The sequence below is a fragment of the Rhinopithecus bieti genome, unplaced genomic scaffold, assembly GCF_001698545.2.
Source record: "Rhinopithecus bieti isolate Rb0 unplaced genomic scaffold, ASM169854v2 scaffold_19708, whole genome shotgun sequence".
Classification (NCBI taxonomy): domain Eukaryota; kingdom Metazoa; phylum Chordata; class Mammalia; order Primates; family Cercopithecidae; genus Rhinopithecus; species Rhinopithecus bieti.
The window spans coordinates 2552073-2571672 of NW_016810765.1; the positions used below are offsets into that span (position 1 = coordinate 2552073).

Below are 19600 nucleotides of genomic sequence, written 5' to 3' on the forward strand. Positions count from 1 at the left end.
CATATTCTTTTAGTATGTTTTTCAATGTATGTGCCTGTGAATATGTGGGATGTGCTTGTTTGGTGTTTATATTGGGAGTATTTGTGAATGTATTTTTTTACATGATTTATACAGTTTTATATCCAGATATTTTTTCTTTTACCAGTAATATTTTGGTCACTTGAACTCATGGTTTTTATTGTCTATATTATGCTATATGGCTGTGGTCTCAGTTATTTAACCATTCCCTTATGGAACATTTAGGCTTGTAACTCTGCAGTGATTGTTGCCAGGAGGGGTCACATGTTAGTAGACCTGGCTGTGAATTTCAGTTTTATCACTAGCAGATTGATCACAGGCAAGTTATAAATTCTTTTGAGTCTCAGTTTTCTAAAGTGGGATTATTATATATCATTTTGAGAATTAACATTTAAACATTGCCTAGAAGAGTAGAAATTATTAATTAATAAATGGTAACTTTTATTAGTTACTGTTAAAGAACCTCACTTTTTACTACCTTTTGCATTGTTGCCTTACTGCCATGTTACTTTTTTGGGTAAGGTATGTGGTTGGTGTAGCGATTGTCAGTGGGTGTACAGTAAATTTGATGACCTATTGATTGTATGTACCTGAGAATGTGACATTAAGATTACCTAGATGTGGGGAAATTTTCTCATATAATGGAATGTGTGACTATAAAGTATTAATAGTAATTTTAGGTTTTGTGTGTTTTTCATATTATAGTTACATTAAATATGTTATTAAATATGAACCATTTTCTGTACTTAGGTGATAATTGGAGAGAAGCACGAAAACTCAATGTATCTACCCAGCATATTTTGGTACCCATGCACTTCAATTTGGAACTGTCTAAGGCCATGGTTTTCATGGATGTAAGGATGCCCAAGTATGTATTGTTTGTTGCGTGTGACTGTGGATTTTCTGGGTAATTCTGTAGCTAGGGAAATACCATACTTAATGTGTGTGTGGTAAAATGTATATAAAATTTACCATTTTGACAATTTTTAAGAGTATACTTCATCGTCAGTAGGTTCACACGTGCTGCTGTTATGCAACCATCACCACCGTTTGTTTCCAGAACTGTTTCTCTTCCAAACTGAAACTCTATACCCAATTAAGCAATAACGCCCCATTTGCCCTGCACCCAGCCCCTGACAACAACCATTTTATCTTCTGTCTTTATGAATTTGACTATTTTAGGTACGTCATATAAGTGGAATCATAGAAAATTAGACTTTGTGCGCCTGGGTTTCTTCACTTAGTATAATGTCTTCAAGATTCACCATGTTGGAGCATATGTCAGAATTTCATGTATTTTTAAGGCTGATTAATATTCCTTGTATATATACACTATGTTTTATTTATTCATCCTTCAATGGACATTTGTGTTGTTAATGCTGTTTGGCTGTTGTAATAATGCTGAGGTACAAAATATCTGCTTAAGTCCCCGATTTCAGTATTTTCGGGTATATACTCAGAAGTAGAATTGCTGGATTATATTGTAGTTCGGTGTTTAAGTTTTAGAGGAGTGCTGTTCTGTTTTTTATAGCAGTTACACCATTTTACTTTCCTACCAGCACAAGGGTTTCAGTTTCTTCACTGCCTCTACAACACTTGTTATTTTCTGGTTTATTTTTTATTTTTTTTATTTCTTTATTTTAATAGTCATCCTAATAGGTGTGAAGTGATGTCATTTTCCTAGTGCTTAGTGATGTTGAACATCTGTTCTTGTGTTTGTTGACCGTTCATGTATTTATTTGGAGAAATATGTATTCAAGATCTTTGCCCATCTTTTAATGTGGATATTTCTTTTTTTCTTTTTTTTTGAGATGGAGTCTCGCTCTGTTGCCCAGGCTGGAGTGCAGTGGTGCGATCTTGGCTCACTGCTACCTCCACCTCATGGGTTCAAGTGATTCTCCTGCCTCAGCCTCCTGAGTAGCTGGGACTACAAGCGTGTGCCACCACACCCAGCTAATTTTTTGTATTTTTGGTAGGGACGGTGTTTCACCGTGTTAACCAGGGTGAGCTCGATCTCCTGACCTTGTGATCCACCCACCTCAGCCTCCCAAAGTACTGAGATTACAGGCATGAGCTGCCACGCCCACCTGAGTTGTGAGAGTTTTAAAGTATATTTTGGATATTAATTCTTTGTCAGATATACGATTTGCAAATATTTTTTCTCACTCTGGGTTTCCTTATCACTCTGTTGATTGTGGCCTTTGATGTCTAAAAGTTTAAAATTTTTATTGTCCAGTTTATCTTAGTTGTCTATGCATTGGTGTCCTATCCAAGAAATTATTACGAAATCCAATGTCATAAAGCTTTTCTTCTTTGTTTACCTTAAAGAGTTTTATAGTTTTAGCTTCTTTTATTTAGATCTTTGATCCATTTGAGTTAATTTTTGTATGTGGTATGTAGAATAAGGACCCACCTTTATTCTTTTGCATGCAAATATCTCATTTTCTCAATATAATTTGTTGAAAAGACTGTCCTTTTCTCACTGAGTGGCCATGGTACCCCTAGTTGAATATCATTTGTCTATATATGCAAGAGCTTATTTTTGGGCTTTCTGTTTTATTCCATTGGTCTCTAGGTCTTTATTTTCCTGTACCACACTATTTACATTACTGTAGCTTTGTAGGAAGTTTTGAAATCAGGACATGTGAGTTATCTAACTTTGTTCTTTTTCAAGATTGTCTTGGCTATTCAGGATCCTTTGATATTCCATATGAATCTTAGGATGGAGTTTTCTTTTCTTGCAAAAAATGTTATAGAGATTCTGATAAAGAGTGTATCAAATCTGTAGATCCCTTTGAATAGTATTGACATCTTAATAATATTGACTGTTACAGTCCATGAACATGGAATATCTTTCTGTTTATTTGTGTCTTCTTTGATTTCAACAGCATTTTCTAGGTCTCAGTACTAAAGTCTTTTGCCTCATTTCTTAAATTTATTCTTTCTGATGCTATTGTAAATGAATTAAAAAAAATTTTTTTGGATTGTTTATTGTTAGTGTATGGGAACTTAACTGATTTTTATATCCTGCAACTTTGTGAATTTGTTTACAGTTCTAAGTTTTAGGATTCTAAAGTTCTAACAGATTTAAGATTTTCTACAAATAAGATCCTATCATCTGTGTACAGAGGTAGTTTTTTTCCCTTTCTGATATGGGTGCCTTTTTATCTCTTTCTTGCCTAATTGGTCTGTCTAGAATTTTTTAACACTCTCTTGAGTAGAAGTGGTTTAGGTTGGCATTCTCACCTTAATCCTGAGCCCAGAGGAAAAGCTTTCAGTATTTTACCATTGAGTATGATGTCAGCTGTTCTTATGGTTTTTATGGATGACCTTTATTATGTTGAGGTAGTTTCCTTCTGTTCCTAGTGTGCTAACTTTTTGTTATGAAAATGTGTTGAATTTTTTCAAATCCTTTCTCTGCTTTGAGATGACCATGTGATCATGTGAAAAATGATCAAGATGATTTTTTTTTCCTTCATTCTCTTAATTGGGTATATTACCTTGATTGCTCTCTATATATTAAATCATATTTCTTGTGTCCGGCAAAAAATCCTTATATTCCAGGAATAAATCCTCTTATTCCAGGAATAAATAAATTCCAAGAGTAAATGATATATAAACCATTTAATGGGCTATTGATTTAGGTTTGCTTGTACTTTTGTTGAGTTTTGCATTAATATTTTTCGGATATATTAGACTGCAGATTTATTTTCTTCTAGTATCTTTGTCTGGCTTTGATATCAGGGTAATGTCTTTATAAAATGAATTAGAAAGTATTCTGCCTCTTTGGTTTTTGATTGTTTAGTAGAATTCACTATTGAAGCTATCAGATCATGGGAGATTTTCTTTGTTGGGAGGTTTTTGATTACTGATTCAATCTCCATAGTAGTTTATCCAGATTTTGTTTCTTCATAATTCAGTGTTGGTAGATTTGTGTTTCTTGGAATTTGTTTCATTTAGATTATCCAATTTGTTGGTGTAAAATTGTTTATAATCGTCTCTCTCTTACAACCCTTTTTATTTTGTAAAATGAGTAATAATGTTAACCACTTTCATTTCTGATTTAAATTGTCTTTTCTCTTTTTTTCTCAATCTCACTAAAGGTTTTCAATCTTGATCATTTTGAAGAACCAACTCACATTTTGTTAATTTTTTTCTCTATTGTTTTCTGTACTTTATTTATCTCTGCTTTCATCTTTTTTTTTTTTTTTTTTTCTGCTAGCTTTAGGTTTAGTTTGCTGTTCTTTTGCTAGTTCCTTAAGGTGTAAAGTTAGGCTATTGATTTTAGGTCTTTCTTCTTTATTAATGTAGGTGTTTACAGCTATAAAGTCCCCTTTTGGCAGACTTTTGCTGCATCCTATGAATTTTGGTATGTTGTATTTTCATTTTCATTTGTCTTGAGTTATTTTCTAATTTCTCTTGTGATTTCTTTGATCTCGTTGCTTGTTTAACCATCCGTTTTTAAATTTCTACACACTTGTGACTTCTATGTCTTTTCCTTCTACTCTTGCATTCTAGACTCATTTCATCATTATTGGAAAAGATACTTCCTATGATTTCACTGTTTAGACATTTTTTGACACTCGTTTTTTTACCTGACGTATAATCTGTCCTGGAGAATGTTTCATATGCACTTGAGAAAAATGTCTATTTTGCTGGATGGAGTGTTCTATATACATCATTTTGGTCCAGTTAGTCAATTTTATTGGTCCAGTCCCCTGTTTCCTTATTAATCTACTTCCTGGTGGTTCTATTGTGTATTGACAGTGAGATATTGAAGTCTCCCATTATTATCATGGAACTGTCTGTTTCTTCCTCTTAATTCTGTCAGTGCTTGCTTTATATATTTTCGAACTCTGATGTTTGGCACATACATGTTTATAATTGTTATGTCTTCTTGGTGAAGTTATACTTTCATTATCATTATATAATGCCCTTCTTTATTGCTTGTAACAGTTTTTGACTTGCAGTCTATTTTGGCTGTTTTTGTGATAGGCATTCCTGCTCTCTTGTGGTGATTATTTGCATGGAATGTCTTTCTTCATTTTTTTTTTACTTTTAACCTGTGTGTTTTCTGTGATTTAACGTGATCTCTTGTAGACAGTATGTACTTGCATCCTGTTTTTTTTTTTTTTTTTTTTTTTTGAGACGGAGTCTCACTCTGCCGCCCAGGCTGGAGTGCAGTGGCCGCATCTCAGCTCACTGCAAGCTCCGCCTCCCGGGTTTACCCCATTCTCCTGCCTCAGCCTCCCGAGTAGCTGGGACTACAGGCGCCCACCACCTCGCCCGGCTAGTTTTTTGTGTTTTTTAGTAGAGACAGGGTTTCACCGTGTTAGCCAGGATGGTCTCGATCTCCTGACCTCATGATCCGCCTGTCTCGGCCTCCCAAAGTGCTGGCATTACAGGCTTGAGCCACCGCGCCCGGCCTTGCATCCTGTTTTTTAATCCATTTTGTCACTTTAAGTTTTTAATTGAGAAAAAAATATATTTACATTTAAAGTAAATACAGAAGGGGAGGACTTACTTTTATCATATTGTTATTTGCTTTCTGTATGTCTTATAGCTTTTTTAATTCCTCGTTTCCTCCTTTAATGCTGCCCTTTGTGTTCAGTGGATTTTTGTGTGTGACGTGCTTTGATTCCTCTGTCATTTCCAGTTTCGTACATTGTACAAATATTTTCTTTGTGATTACCATGGAGATTATGTATCATATCCTCAAGTTATAACAATCTATTTATTATTTCTTTGTTTTTTTAGACAGGGTCTTGCTCTGTCGCCTCGGCTAGAGTACGGTGATGTGGTTGTAGCTCACTGCAGCCTGGAACTCCTGCGCTCAAGTGATCCTCCTGCCTTGTCCTCCTGAGTAGCTGGGGCTGCAGGCACTCGGCTTATTTTTAAATTTTTCTGTAGAGGTGGGTCTTGCTGTGTTGCCCAGGCTATAACAGTCTATTTAAGATTGAGGCAGGTTGCATAGTCTTATGCCTGTAATCCCAGCACTTTGAGAGGCCGAGCTGGTAGGATTGCTTGAGGCCAGGAGTTTGAGACCAGCCTGGGCAACATAGGAAGACCCTGTCTCTACAATAAATAAATAATTAATTAAATAAAATTAGCTGGGCGTAGTGGTGCATGCCTATAGTCCTAGCTACTTGGGAAGTTAAGGTGGGAGGGTAGTTTGAGCCCAGGAGGTTGAGGCTACGGTGGGTTGTGATTATGCCACTGCACTCCAGCCTGGGTGACACAAAGTTTAAAAAGTGAAAAATAAAGTTGATACCAAGTTAGGTTCAATTGCATGCAGAAACTCTACTTGTTTCCTGTTTTGCCCCCTCCAGTTTATCTTATTGATGTCCCAGATTATATTTTTATATATTCTATACCAATTAACAAAGAATTATAATTATTTCTTATGCATTTGTCTTTTAACTTATGTAGAAAATAAATAGTAGAGTTATAAACCAAAATTCTAATAACGTTTGTTTTATATTCGTCCATGTATTTATGTTTACTGGGATTATTATATTTCATTGTTAGCTGAAGCTATGTGCCTGAGATCGTAAGTAGAGAAGTCTCTTGAACTAAGACTGGGCCATTTAGATGATTTATTTCTAAATAGTTTTAGACTGTAGGTAGCCATTTAACTTCTTCCTTATAACAGCACCTTTTTTTCTCCCTTACAAATATTCAAACCTCAGGCACAGATCTATTTTAAAATTTAACCAAAGGCTTTTCTTATCTAACATCTACCAAACACTTCCAGGAGAGCTGCTACTAGCAAGGCAACATGAGAAGGCTTCATGCCTAGTTAAAGTGTACCAGGAAGAATAGAGGGAATTAGAGAGACCCTGGCCTTTTCCTGTATGGTACATGGTATGGACATTGTTTTTAATACTTACCATACTTAACATATAAAAGGGAGAGACTCACACCCTTTTTTGTTGACCTTTACCTCATAGTGACTCTATAACAAACATTGTCCAGGGCTCTAAATCTTACTCTCCTAGATTTTCTTTTCTTAGAAAATCAAAGCATGCACTGAGAGTCTTGCAGAAGAGGAATGCCTGGAATTTGGTTTAAGAGACAGAAGGAAAGAAAACCATGCTGTGTATTCCCTTGTTTTTTTCAAATCCAGCTTTAGATATGGTTCAATTTTAGAGAAAAGGCTTAAGTCTTTTCATTCCTCCCTCCTTATATCCCCTGCTTGTTTACTCTTTTCTACTATTCTTGTGAAGTTTTTCCTTCTGTGATGATAAAGATTAAAGATCTGTGTGATTTCTTGTTGTAAACATATGACTATGAATCGATATTTTTAAGCATAGTTTAAATACTTTCCTTCTTGGTAAGTTACAGGGTACTGGAAAAAGTAGGTGATCTTTCTCTGAGGGGAGAAAAGTGCAACTTTTATCTTCGTTTGGACTTGCTCTATCAGTATATGATTAGGAAGAATTTAAGTCTCGTGATGCAGGGAATATGTATAGCATAGCAGGAATTAAAATAGCCGATTATAATAATGTAATAAAGATTGATAATGGTTATAGATTCAGACCAGCTTATAGGTTAGTATAATTAAAATACGGCCAGAAATGACAATGACTTAACTTAGAAAGATGAAATCTTAGAATTTATTTGGTTTCTATTTTATAATATTGTGAGCAATATAAAGTGGATATGATATGTTAAATCCTGGAACTCCACGAGTGTCAGGAACATTCCCTTGAAAATTGAGCTGCATTAATTTGAAGGCAAATAAAAGGATATTTGCTATTTGGTAGGTACTGTTTTGGTACCCAGCATCTTTAGATTGCACAACTTGCAGATTTTTCAAGAAAGTGAAAATAAGTTTACGTGTATTAAGAGGATCGATTCATAATGTTTAACAAAGTTAAACTACTATGCTTGTGATTAATTACAAATATTTAGGGTATTGGAAATAAAAGAAAGCTTGTAATTTTCTGTAGGACTCCAGTACAGTTTTAGAAAGATAACGTAAGTAATCAGTGTGCATACATGGAAAAAGTAATTTTTAGGGAAAATGCAGGGATAAAAATGGGGTGTGAAAACTCTCTCTCTCTGATAGTGAAAACTTTCTCTCTAAGAGGAGACTGTCAAGGCAGTTAAAAGACTAATAAAGCACTCTGATGTGATTTTGTCCCATGATCTTTGCTGTATAGTCTCGTGAGCAGGCTATTTGCATGGCCAAACCTTAGTTTTCTTATAGGAACCATGTACACATAGGAACTTAAATAGAGAGCAAAAATAGGTTGTCTGCCTCATAGATTGTGAGGACTGTTTACAATAATGCATATAAAATGCTTTCCTCAATGCCTGTCACACGAGAAACACTTGATTAGTAGTAATTGTCCATTGTATACAGTAAACAGTAGAAGGACATTACATGAAATAAGAACATAAACTTCTGAAAAATAATGAGGTTAGCCCATCTAATGAGACTGGTTAATAAGGTAAGACGGAAATGGGAATAGAGATATTTAGTGTTTAAAATCACATTTGATTCAGATAATTTGAGAAGAGTCTTTTTAATTAGTGCACTTAAATCAGAATAATTCCTTTATAATTACTTATTTTATCTTTTCAAAACAGATTCAAGATTTTGGAAAGTTACCTCTTATTTCTTTACGGATCTCAGATAAAAAACTACAAGGGATTATGGAATTGGTTGAAAGTATTCCAAAACCTGAACCAGTAACTGAAGTATCTGCCCCTGTCAAATCATTCCAGGTAATGTTATTTTCAAAATTAATATAAGCATGAATTAAGAAAGTTCACTAATAGTATTTGAAACAATCACAGGAATTTTATGTAAGACAGTTTGCAATTTGTTTTGAATAGACATTAAGAAAATTACATTTTAAGAGACAAACTGAAATGGTAAAAATTATAGTTAAGAAAGATATAAAATAATAAATTGACTTTCCTAATTTCTGCAGCCTCCAATCCCTTTCCTGAGCGATAACACTGTTAACTACTGCTTCTCTAGTTTTTCAAAATATATTTATGGCGTATACTAGTGCAGATATGCACAAGAACATGCATATGCATGTGTGTGTGTATGTAGTATGTGAATGTGCACATACATGTATATATTCTTTTTTTTCTGAAACAGAGTCTCCCTCTGTTGCCCAGGCTGGAGTACAGTGGTGCAATCTTGGCTCACTGCAACCTCTGCCTCCTGGGTTCAAGTAATTCTCTGCCTCAGCCTCCTGAGTAGCTGGGATTACAGGTGCCTGCCACCACGCCCGGCTGATTTTTTTTTGCATTTTTAGTAGAGACGGGGTTTCACCATCTTGGCCAGGCTGGTCTTGAATTCCTGACCTTGTGATCCACCTGCCTCGGCTTCCCAAAGTGCTGGGATTACAGGTGTAAGCCACTGTGCCTGGGCTGTATTCTTATATTTTTAAAATTAAATGAAATCATTATACTCACTATTCTGAATCTGTATTATTTTTACTATTATTATCATATGTGCCTTAGATAAATGTTTACGTTAGCACATACAGATCTACCTCATTTGTTTATGGTGATGTAGTATTTCATTTTCTGCATATACCATCTTTTGCTTAATATATCTCCTTTTGATGAATATTCACATTATGAGCGTTTACAGTTATGAAAAATACTGCTTTGAACTTCCTCATATATATATATACATACTTGTATATATATATTTGCTTATACTTTTATTCATAGAATAAATTCCTAGAAATGGAATTGTTAAATAAAAGAGTATGTGAACTAAGTCTCCCTCATTTGCTCAGGCTGGAGTACAGTGGTGCAATCTTGGCTCACTGCAACCTCCATCTCCCAGGTTCCAGCAGTTGTCCCACCTCAGCCTCCCAAGTAGCTGGGACTACAAGTGCGTGCCGCTACACTTAGCTGATTTTTGTATTTTTAGCAGAGATAGGGTTTCCCCATGTTGGCCAGGCAGGTCTTAAAAGCCTGACCTCAAGTGATCTGCCTGCGTTGGGCTCCCAAAGTACAGGGATTACAGGTGTGAGCTACTGTGCCCAGCCCAAATTTGCTTAACTTATAGTTTGCTAACAGTAAATGAATATCTTTCTCTGGTTTCATTACTGAGTATTAGCAAATGTTAAAATTGTATTCGAAGTGAAAAATGTTATCTTCTGGTTTTGATATGCTTTTTTAAATGAGTAGAACATACTTTCCTAAATTTACTATTTTAATTTCTGTTTTTGGAAACTGCTGTTCATGTCTTTTTTTCTATTGGGTTATGGTTGTCTAATTAAGGAAATAACCTGCTTGTCATTTAAAATTCCTGTATTTTCCTCATTTTGTTGTTTGATTTTTATCTCATATAGAAATTTATTTTGCCAGGCAAAAGCATTTTATTTTTTACATAGTCAACTTTTTTTCCTTCATGATTTCTAGACTTGTATCATGTGACTTTTCCCTTTCCAAGAGAATTTCAGAAAGAAAAAATATATTCTCATTTCCCTCCATTTTGGGGGGGGGCACAGAGGGTTCTTTACTCATGTTTAAATGCTTTTCTTTTGAAGTAGTTTCAAACTTGGAACATTCCAAAAATAGTGTAAATAACTTGTTTTTTTAAAAAATTATACTTTAAGTTACGGTATACACGTGCATAACATGCAGGTTTATTACATAGGTATACACGTGCCATGGTGGTTTACTGTACCCATCAACCCAGCATCTACGTTAGGTATTTCTCCTGATGCTATCCCTCCCCTAGCCCCCCACCCCTCAACAGGCCCCGGTGTGTGATATTCCCTTCCCTGTTTTCATGTGTTCTCATTGTTTGACTCCCACTTATGAGTGAGAACTTGCAGTGTTTGGTTTTCTGTTCCTGTGTTACTTTGCTGAGAATGATGGTGCCCAGCTTCATCCATGTCCCTGCAAAGGACATGAACTCATCCTTTTTTGTGGTCACATAGTATTCCATGGTATATATGTGTCACATTTTCTTAATCCAGTCTGTCATTGATGGGCATTTGGGTTGGTTCCAAGTCTTTGCTATTGTGAACAGTGCTGCATTAAACGTACATGTGCATGTGTCTTTATAGTAGAATAATTTATAATCCTTTGGGTATATACCCAGTAATGGGATTGCTGGGTCAAATGGTATTTCTGGTTCTAGATCCTTGAGGAATCGCCACACTGTCTTCCACAATGGTTGAACTAATTTACACTCCCACCAACAGTGTAAAAGCGTCATTGTTTCACCACATCCTCTCCAGCATCTGTTGTTTCCCGACTTTTTAATGACAGACATTCTAACTGGCATGAGATGGTATCTCATTGTTGTTTTCATTTGCATTTCTCTAATGACCAGTGATGATGAGCTTTTTTTCATATGTTTGTTGGCCGCATAAATATCTTCTTTTGAGAAGTGTCTGTTCATATATTTCACCCAGTTTTTGATGGGGTTGTTGGTTTCTTACTTGTAAATTTTTTTCGGTTCTTTGTAGATTCTGGATATTAGCCCTTTGTCAGATGGATAGATTGCAAAAATTTTCTCCCATTCTGTAGGTTGCCTGCTCACTCTGATGATAGTTTCTTTCGCTGTGCAGAAGCTCTTTAGTTTAATTAGATCCCATTTGTCAATTTTGGCTTTTGTTGCCATTGCTTTTGGTGTTTTGGTCATGAAGTCTTTGCCTATTCCTGTGTCCTGAATGGTATTGTCTAGGTTTCCTTCTAGAGTTTTTATGGTTTTAGGTCTTGCATTTAAGTCTTTTCTCCATCTTGAATTAATTTTTGTATAAGGTGTAAGGAAGGGGTCCAGTTTCAGTTTTCTGCATATGGCTAGCCAGTTTTCCCAACACCGTTTATTAAATAGGGAATCCTTCCCCCATTGCTTGTTTTTGTCAGGTTTGTCAAAGATGGGATGGTTGTAGATGTGTGGGGTTTTTTCTGAGGCCCCTGTTCTGTTCCATTGGCCTGTATCTCTGTTTTAGTACCAGTACCATGCTGTTTTGGTTACTGTAGCCTTGTAGTATGGTTTGAAGTTAGGTAGCGTGATGCCTCCAGCTTTGTTCTTTTGCTTAGGATTATCTTGGCTATACGGGCTCTTTTATGGTTCCATATGAAATTTAAAGTAGTTTTTTCGAATTCTGTGAAGAAAGTCAATGATAATTTGATGGGGATAGCATTGAATCTGTAAATTACTTTGGGCAGTATGGCCATTTTCACAATATTGATTCTTCCTATCCATGAGCGTGGAATGTTTTTCCATTTGTTTGTGTCCTCTCTTATTTCCTTGAGCAGTGGTTTGTAGTTCTCCTTGAAGAGGTCCTTCACATCCCTTGTAAGTTGGATTCCTAGGTATTTTATTCTCTTTGTAGCAATTGTGAATGGGATTTCACTGATTATTTGGTTCTCTATTTGTCTGTTATTGGTGTATAGAAATGCTTGTGATTTTTGCACATAGATTTTGTATCGTGAGACTTTGCTGAAGTTGCTTATCAGCTTAAGGAGATTTTGGGCTGAGGCACTGAGGTTTTCTAAATACCCAGTCATGTCATCTGCAAACAGAGACGATTCAATTTCCTTTCTTCCTTTTTGAATACCCTTTATTTCTTTCTCTTGCTTGATTTCCCTGGCCAAAACTTCTAATACTATGTTGAATAGGTGTGGTGAGAGAGGGCAGTCTTGTCTTGTACCAGTTTTCAGAAGGAATGCTTCCAGGTTTTGCCCATTCAGTATAATATTGTCTATTGCTTTGTCATAAATAGCTCTTAGTATTTTGAGATACATTCCATGAATACCTAGTTTATTTAGAATTTTTAGCATGAAGGGGTGTTGAATTTTATCAAAGGCCTTTTCTGAATCTATTGAGGTAATCATGTGGTTTTTGTCATTGGTTCAGTTTATGTGATGGATTACGTTTATTGATTTGCGTATGTTGAACCAGCCTTGCATCTTAGGAATGAAGCCAACCTTGATTGTGGTGGATTAAGCTTTTTGATGTGCTGCTGGATTTGGTTTGCCAGTATTTTATTGAGGATTTTCACATTGATGTTCATCAGGGATATTAGCCTGAAATTTTCTTTTTTGTGTGTGTCTCTGCCAGGTTTTGGTGGCAGGATGAGGCTGGCCTCATAAAATGAGTTAGGGAGGAATCCCTCCCTCTTTTTCCATTGTTTGGAATAGTTTCAGAAGGAATGGTACCAGCTCCTCTTTGTGCCTCTGGTAGAATTTGGCTGTGAATCTATCTGCTCTTGGGCTTTTTTTCATTGGTAGGCTATTAATTACTGCCTCAATTTTGGAACTTGTTATTGATCTATTCAGGGATTCGACTTCTCCCTGGTTTAGTCTTGAGCGAGTGTATGTGTCCAGGAATTTATCCATTTCTTCTAGATTTTTCTAGTTTATTTGTCTAGAGGTGTTTATAGTATTCTCTGATAGTAGTTCATAGTTCTGTGGAATCAGTGGTGGTATCCCCTTTAGCATTTTTTATTGTATCTGTTTGATTCTTCTCTCTCCTCTTCTTTATTAGTCTGGCTAGTGGTCTATGTATTTTGTTAATCTTTTCAAAAAACCAGTTCCTGGATTCATTGATATTTTTGAAGGGTTTTTCGTGTCTGTATCTCCTTCAGTTCTGCTCTGATCTTAGTTATTTCTTGTCTTCTGCTAGCTTTTGAATTTGTTTGTTCTTGCTTCTCTTGTTCTTTAATTGTGATGTTAGGGTGTCAATTTTAGATCTTTCCCGCTTTCTCCTGTGGGCATTTAGTGCTATAAATTTTCATCTAAACACTGCTTTAGCTGTGTCCCAGAGATTCTGGTATGTTATGTCTTTGTTCTCATTGTTTCAAAGAACTTACTTATTTCTGCCTTAATTTCATTATTTATCCAGTAGTCATTCGGGAGCAGGTTGTTCAGTTTCCATGTAGTTGTGCGGTTTTGAGTGAATTTCTTAATCCTGAGTTCTAATTTGATTGCACTGTGGCCTGAGGGACTGTTATGATTACCATTCTTTTGCATTTGCTGAGGCTTGTTTTTCCTGCAATTACGTGGTTAATTTTAGAATAAGTGTGAAGTGGTGCTGAGAAGAATGTATATTCTGTTGATTTGGGGTGGAGAGTTCTGTAGATGTCTGTTAGGTCTGCTTGGTTCAGAGCTGAGTTCAAGTCCTGAATATCCTTGTTAGTTTTCTGTCTTGTTGATCTGTCTTATATTGACAGTGGGGTGTTAAAGTCTCCTGCTATTATTGTATGGGAGTCTAAGACTCTTTGTAGGTCTCTAAAAACTTGCTTTATTCTTTAAGAATGTTGAATATTGGCCCCCACTGTCTTCTGGCTTGTAGGGTTTCTGCAGAGAGATCCACTGTTAGTCTGATGGGCTTCCCTTTTTGGGTAACCTTTCTTTGTGGCTGCCCTTAGCGTTTTTTCCTTCATTTCAACCTTGGTGAATCTGACGATTATGTGTCTTGGGGTTGCTCTTCTTGAGGAGTATCTTAGTGGTGTTCTCTGTATTTCCTGAATTTGAATATTGGCCTGTCTTGCTAGGTTGGGGAAGTTCTCCTGGATAATATCCTGAAGAGTGTTTTCCAGCTTGGTTCCATTCTCCCCACCACTTTCAGGTACACCAATCAAATGTAGGTTTGGTCTTTGCACATGGTCCCATATTTCTTGGAAGCTTTGTTCGTTTTCGTTCTTTTTTCTCTAATCCTGTCTTCATGCTTTATTTCATTAAGTCAATCTTCAGTCTCTGATATCCTTTCTTCCGCTTGATTGATTCGGCTGTTGATACTTGTATGTGCTTCACAAAATTCTCGTGCTGTGTTTTTTCACTCCATCAGGTCATTTATGTTCTTCTCTAAACTGGTTATTCTAGTTAGCAATTCCTCTAACCTTTTTTCCAGGTTCTTAGCTTCCTTGCATTGGGTTAGAACATGCTCCTTTAGCTCAGAGGAGTTTGTTATTACCCACCTTCTGAAGCCTATTTCTGTCAATTCTGCAAACTCATTCTCTGTCCAGTTTGTTCCCTTGCTGGAAGGAGTTGTGATCCTTTGGAGAAGAAGAAGCATTCTCGTTTTTGGAATTTTCAATCTTTCTGTGCTGGTTTTTCCCTAATCTTCGTGTATTTATCTGCCTTGAGTCTTTGATGTTGGTGATCTTCGGATGGCGTTTCTGTGTGGATGTCCTTTTTGCTGATGTTCATGCTGTTCCTTTCTGTTTGTTAGCTTTCCTTCTAACAGGCCACTTTGCTGCAGGTCTGCTGGAGTTTGCTGGAGGTCCACTCCAGACCCTCTTTCCCTGTATATCACCAGTGGAGGCTGCAGAACAGCAAAGATTGCTGCCTGTTCCTTCCTCCAGAAGCTTCGCCCCAGAGGGGCACCCACCAGATGCCAGCCAGAGCTGTCCTGTGTGAGGTGTCTGTTGACCCCTGCTGGGAGGTGTCTCCCAGTCAGGAGGCATGGGGTCAGGGACCCACTTGAGAAGGCAGTCTGTCTCTTAGCAGAGCTCGAGCCCTGTGCTGGGAGATCTGCTCTCTTCAGAGCTGGCAGGCAGGAATGTTTAAGTCTGCTGAAGCTGCGCCCACAGCTGGCCCTTCCCCCAGGTGCTCTGTTCCAGGGAGATTGGAGCTTTATCTATAAGCCCCTGACTGGGACTGCTACCTTTCTTTCAGAGATGCCCTGTCCAAAGAGGAGGAGTCTAGAGAGGCAGTCTGTCTACAGGGGCTTTGCTGAGCTGTGGTGGGCTCTGCCCAATTTGAACTTCCAGATGGCTTATTTTACACTGTGAGAGAAAAGCTGCCTATTCAAGCCTTGGCAGTGGGGGTGCCCCGCCCCCCACCAAGCTCCAGTGTCGCAGGTTGACTTCACACTGCTGTGCTGGCAGTGAGAATTTCAAGCCAGTGGATCTTGGCTTGCTGGGCTCCATGGGAGTGCGATCCGCTGAGCAAGACTGGCTTCAGCCCCCTTCCCAAGGGAGTGAATGGTTCTGTCTTGCTGGCATTCCAGGTGCCACTGGGGTATGAAAACAAGCTCCTTCAGCTAGCTTGGTGTTTGCCCAAATGGTTGCCCAGTTTTGTGCTTGAAACCCTGGGCCCTGTTGGTGTAGGCACCTGAGGGAATCTCTCAGTCTGTGGGTTGCAAAGACCGTGGGAAAAGTGTCGTATCTGGGCTAGAGTGCACCATTCCTCATGGCACAGTCCCTCAGGGCTTCCCTTGGCTGTGGGAGGGAGTTCCTGACCCCTTGCGCTTCCTGGGTGAGGCAAAACCCCACTCTGCTTCAGCTCACCCTCCGTTGGTTGCATCCACTGTCAAACCAGTCCCAATGAGATGAGCCGAGTACCTCAGTTGGAAATGCAGAAATCACCAGCCTTCTGTATTGATGTTGCCTGGAGCTGCAGGTTGGAGCTGTTCATATTCAGCCATCTTGCCAGCCACCAGTGTAAACGAGTTTTATCCTCAGTCTGTTAGAGAGTACGTTACTAGCTGGGTGTGGTGGCTCACATCTGTAATCCCAGCACTTAGGGAGCCAGAGGCAGGCAGATCATTTGAGGTTAGGAGATCGAGACCAGCCTGGCCAACATGGTGGAACCCCATCTCTACTAAAAATACAAAAATTAGCCAGGCATGGTGGTGGGCACCTGTAATCCCAACTGCTCAGGAGGCTGAGACAGGAGAATCGCTTGAACTCTGGAGGCAGAGGTTGCAGTGAGCCGAGATTGAGTCACTGCACTCCAGCCTGGGCGACAGAGTGAGACTCCGTCTCAAAAAAAAAGAAAAAAAGTGAGTTAATGTCCCATTACTCCTGAACACTTTAGTGTTCACTTTAGTGTTTTGCAATATTCTTTTCCTAGTCTGCTGGTGAGTTTTTTTGTTTCTTTAACTGTTTTTTGGAGAGCAAAAGTTTAATTTTAATACAATTGAATTTAGCAATATTTTCTCCAGATATTGAGCTTTTTGTATCACATCCGTGCAATTTTGCCTAATTTAAGATCAAGAAGATTTTCCCTATGTCTTTATTCTGGAAATTTTTTAGAGTTAGGTTTTATACTTAGGTCTCTCATCCATTTAATTTTTCTATGCGGTGCATGTGATGGGATCCTCTTTCTAGTTTTACACCTGCATTTATAGTTATTTCCATTTTATTTGTTAAAAAGACTATTCTTTTACTGTTGAGTTGACTATATATGACACAGACTATAAATAGACTGTGTCAGTCTATTTCAGACTGTTCTTTTCCAGTGGTTTCTGTGTCTACCATTTCCATCTGTTTCTGTCCTTTTGTTGATATCATACTGTCTTAATTATACTAGAGCTTAATGTCTTGAAATCCAGAAAGGTTAGTCCTCCAACTTTTTGTATTTCCAAAATGTTTTCGACTGATTGTTTTTCCTCTTAGAATCAACTTATCAATTTCCACAAAAATTTCTGCTGAGATTTGGATAGAAATTGTGTCATGAATTTGGGAGAATTAACATTTTAGAAGTATTGAGTCTTTCAATTCATTAACATGGTGTATCTTTCCATTTGCTTAGGTTTTTTTAAGTTCTTAAAAATTGGTGATTTGTAGCTTAAGCATCCGTTCGTTAATATATGTTGTTAAATTTGTACATAGTGTATGGGCTGAATTGTGTCTCTCAAAATTTATATACTGAACCCTAACTCTGCTATTTCACATTGTGACTGTATTTACAGATAGATTCTTTACAGCAGTGATTAAGTTAAAATGAGACTACTAGAGTGGGCGCTAATCCAGTTTGACTGGTGTCTTTATAAGAAAAGGAAATTTGGTCTCACAAAGAGACACCAGAGATGCATGCACACTGAGGAAAGCCCATGTGAGGACACAGAAAGGAGGTCATCTGTAAGCTAATGATAGAGGTGGCCTCCAGAACTGTGAGAACATAGGTTTCTGTTGTTTAAGTTACCCAGTCTGTGGTATTTTGTTATGGCAGCTCTACCTATCTCATATAGATTTGGTACCAAGCAGTGAGTTGTTGCTTAACAAGCACTTAGAAATGTGGAAGTGGCTTTAGAACTGGGTAATGGGTAGAGACTGGAAGAATTTTGAGGTACATGTTAGAAAAAAACCTAGATTCTATCGCTGAATAAATTGTTGATATAAAATATGGACGTTCAAGCTGTTTCTGGTGAGACCTCAAGTGGAAATGAGGAACGTGTTATTTGACATTGAAGGGAATGTGGTCCTTGTTATAAAGCAGCAAAGATCTTGGTTAAATTATGTTCTAGTGATGAACTTGGATATTAAGCTGTGGAGATTTGTAAGTAAAATGTTGAAGGCACAGTCTTGTTTCTCCTTGCAGCTGGTCAAATCACTTGAGGCCAGGAGTTCAAGACCAGCCTGGCCAACATGATGAAATCCCATCTCTACTAAAAATATAAAAATTAGCGTGGTGGTGCACACCTATAGTCCCAGCTACTCAGAAGGCTGTGCACGAGAATCACTTGAACCTGGGAGGTGGAGGTTCCAGTGAGCCGAGATTGTGCCACTACACTCCACCCTGGGTGACAGGAGAATCTGTCTCAAAAAAAAAAATTATAATAATTGTACAATATATGGTTAATATGTATTTGATTTATTACAAAGATGCCAGCCTAGCTAAGTGGGGGAAGGATCAACTTTTCAACATATGGTGCCGAAACAACCGGATTTCCATGTGGAAAGTAAATTAATTTCAACCCTTATCTTATATCATAAGCAGAATTTAACTTGAAATGAAACATAGACCTAAGTATAAAGTCCACAAGTATAGTTTCTGAAACAAAAAATGTTGGAGAAAATGTTTGACTCCTTGCAGTAGGTAAAGATATCTTAGGATAGGAGGGGCAGAGCAAGATGGCCGAATAGGAACAGCTCCAGTCTCCAACTCCCAGCACGAGCGACACAGAAGACCGGTGATTTCTGCATTTTCAACTGAGGTACTGGGGTCATCTCACTAGGGAGTGCCGGACCTGCAAGAGCTGAAGCAGGGCGAGGCATCGCCTCACCTGGAAAGCACAAGGGGGAAGGGAATCCCTTTTCCTAGCCAGGGGAACTGAGACACACAACACCTGGAAAATCAGGTAACTCCCACCCCAATACCGCGCTTTAAGCAAACGGGCACACCAGAAGAATATATCCCTCACCTGGCCGGGAGGGTCCCACGCCCACGGAGCCTCCCTCATTGTTAACACAGCAGTCTGCGACGATCTAACCGCGAGGCAGCAGCGAGGCTGGGGGAGGGGCGCCCGCCATTGCTGAGGCTTAAGTAGGTAAACAAAGCCGCTGGGAAGCTCGAACTGGGTGGAGCTCACAGCAGCTCAAGGAAACCTGCCTGTCTCTATAGACTCCACCTCTGGGGGCAGGGCTCAGCTAAAAAAACAACAGGGGAAGCAGGAGAGGCCTGAGCAGACGCGAACGACACTGTCTGACAGCTTTGAAGAGAGCAGTGGATCTCCCAACACGGAGGTTGAGATCTGAGAACGGACAGACTGCCTGCTCAAGTGGGTCACTGACCCCTGAGTAGCCTAACTGGGAGACATCCCCCACTAGGGGCAGTCTGACACCCCACACCTCACAGGGTGGAGTACACCCCTGAGAGGAAGCTTCCAAAGTAAGAATCAGACAGGTACACTCCC

At 38.3% G+C, this 19600-nt stretch overlaps 1 protein-coding gene across 1 annotated transcript in view; it reads left to right on the forward strand.

Annotated features, from left to right (window-relative positions):
• The window catches only part of VPS13A (vacuolar protein sorting 13 homolog A), a 255836-nt gene that overhangs the window by 84603 nt on the left and 151633 nt on the right, over nucleotides 1–19600 (forward strand). Inside the window, 2 exon segments of the mRNA XM_017892695.1 lie at nucleotides 769–890; nucleotides 8614–8751. Coding sequence (XP_017748184.1) covers nucleotides 769–890; nucleotides 8614–8751 — 260 coding nt within the window.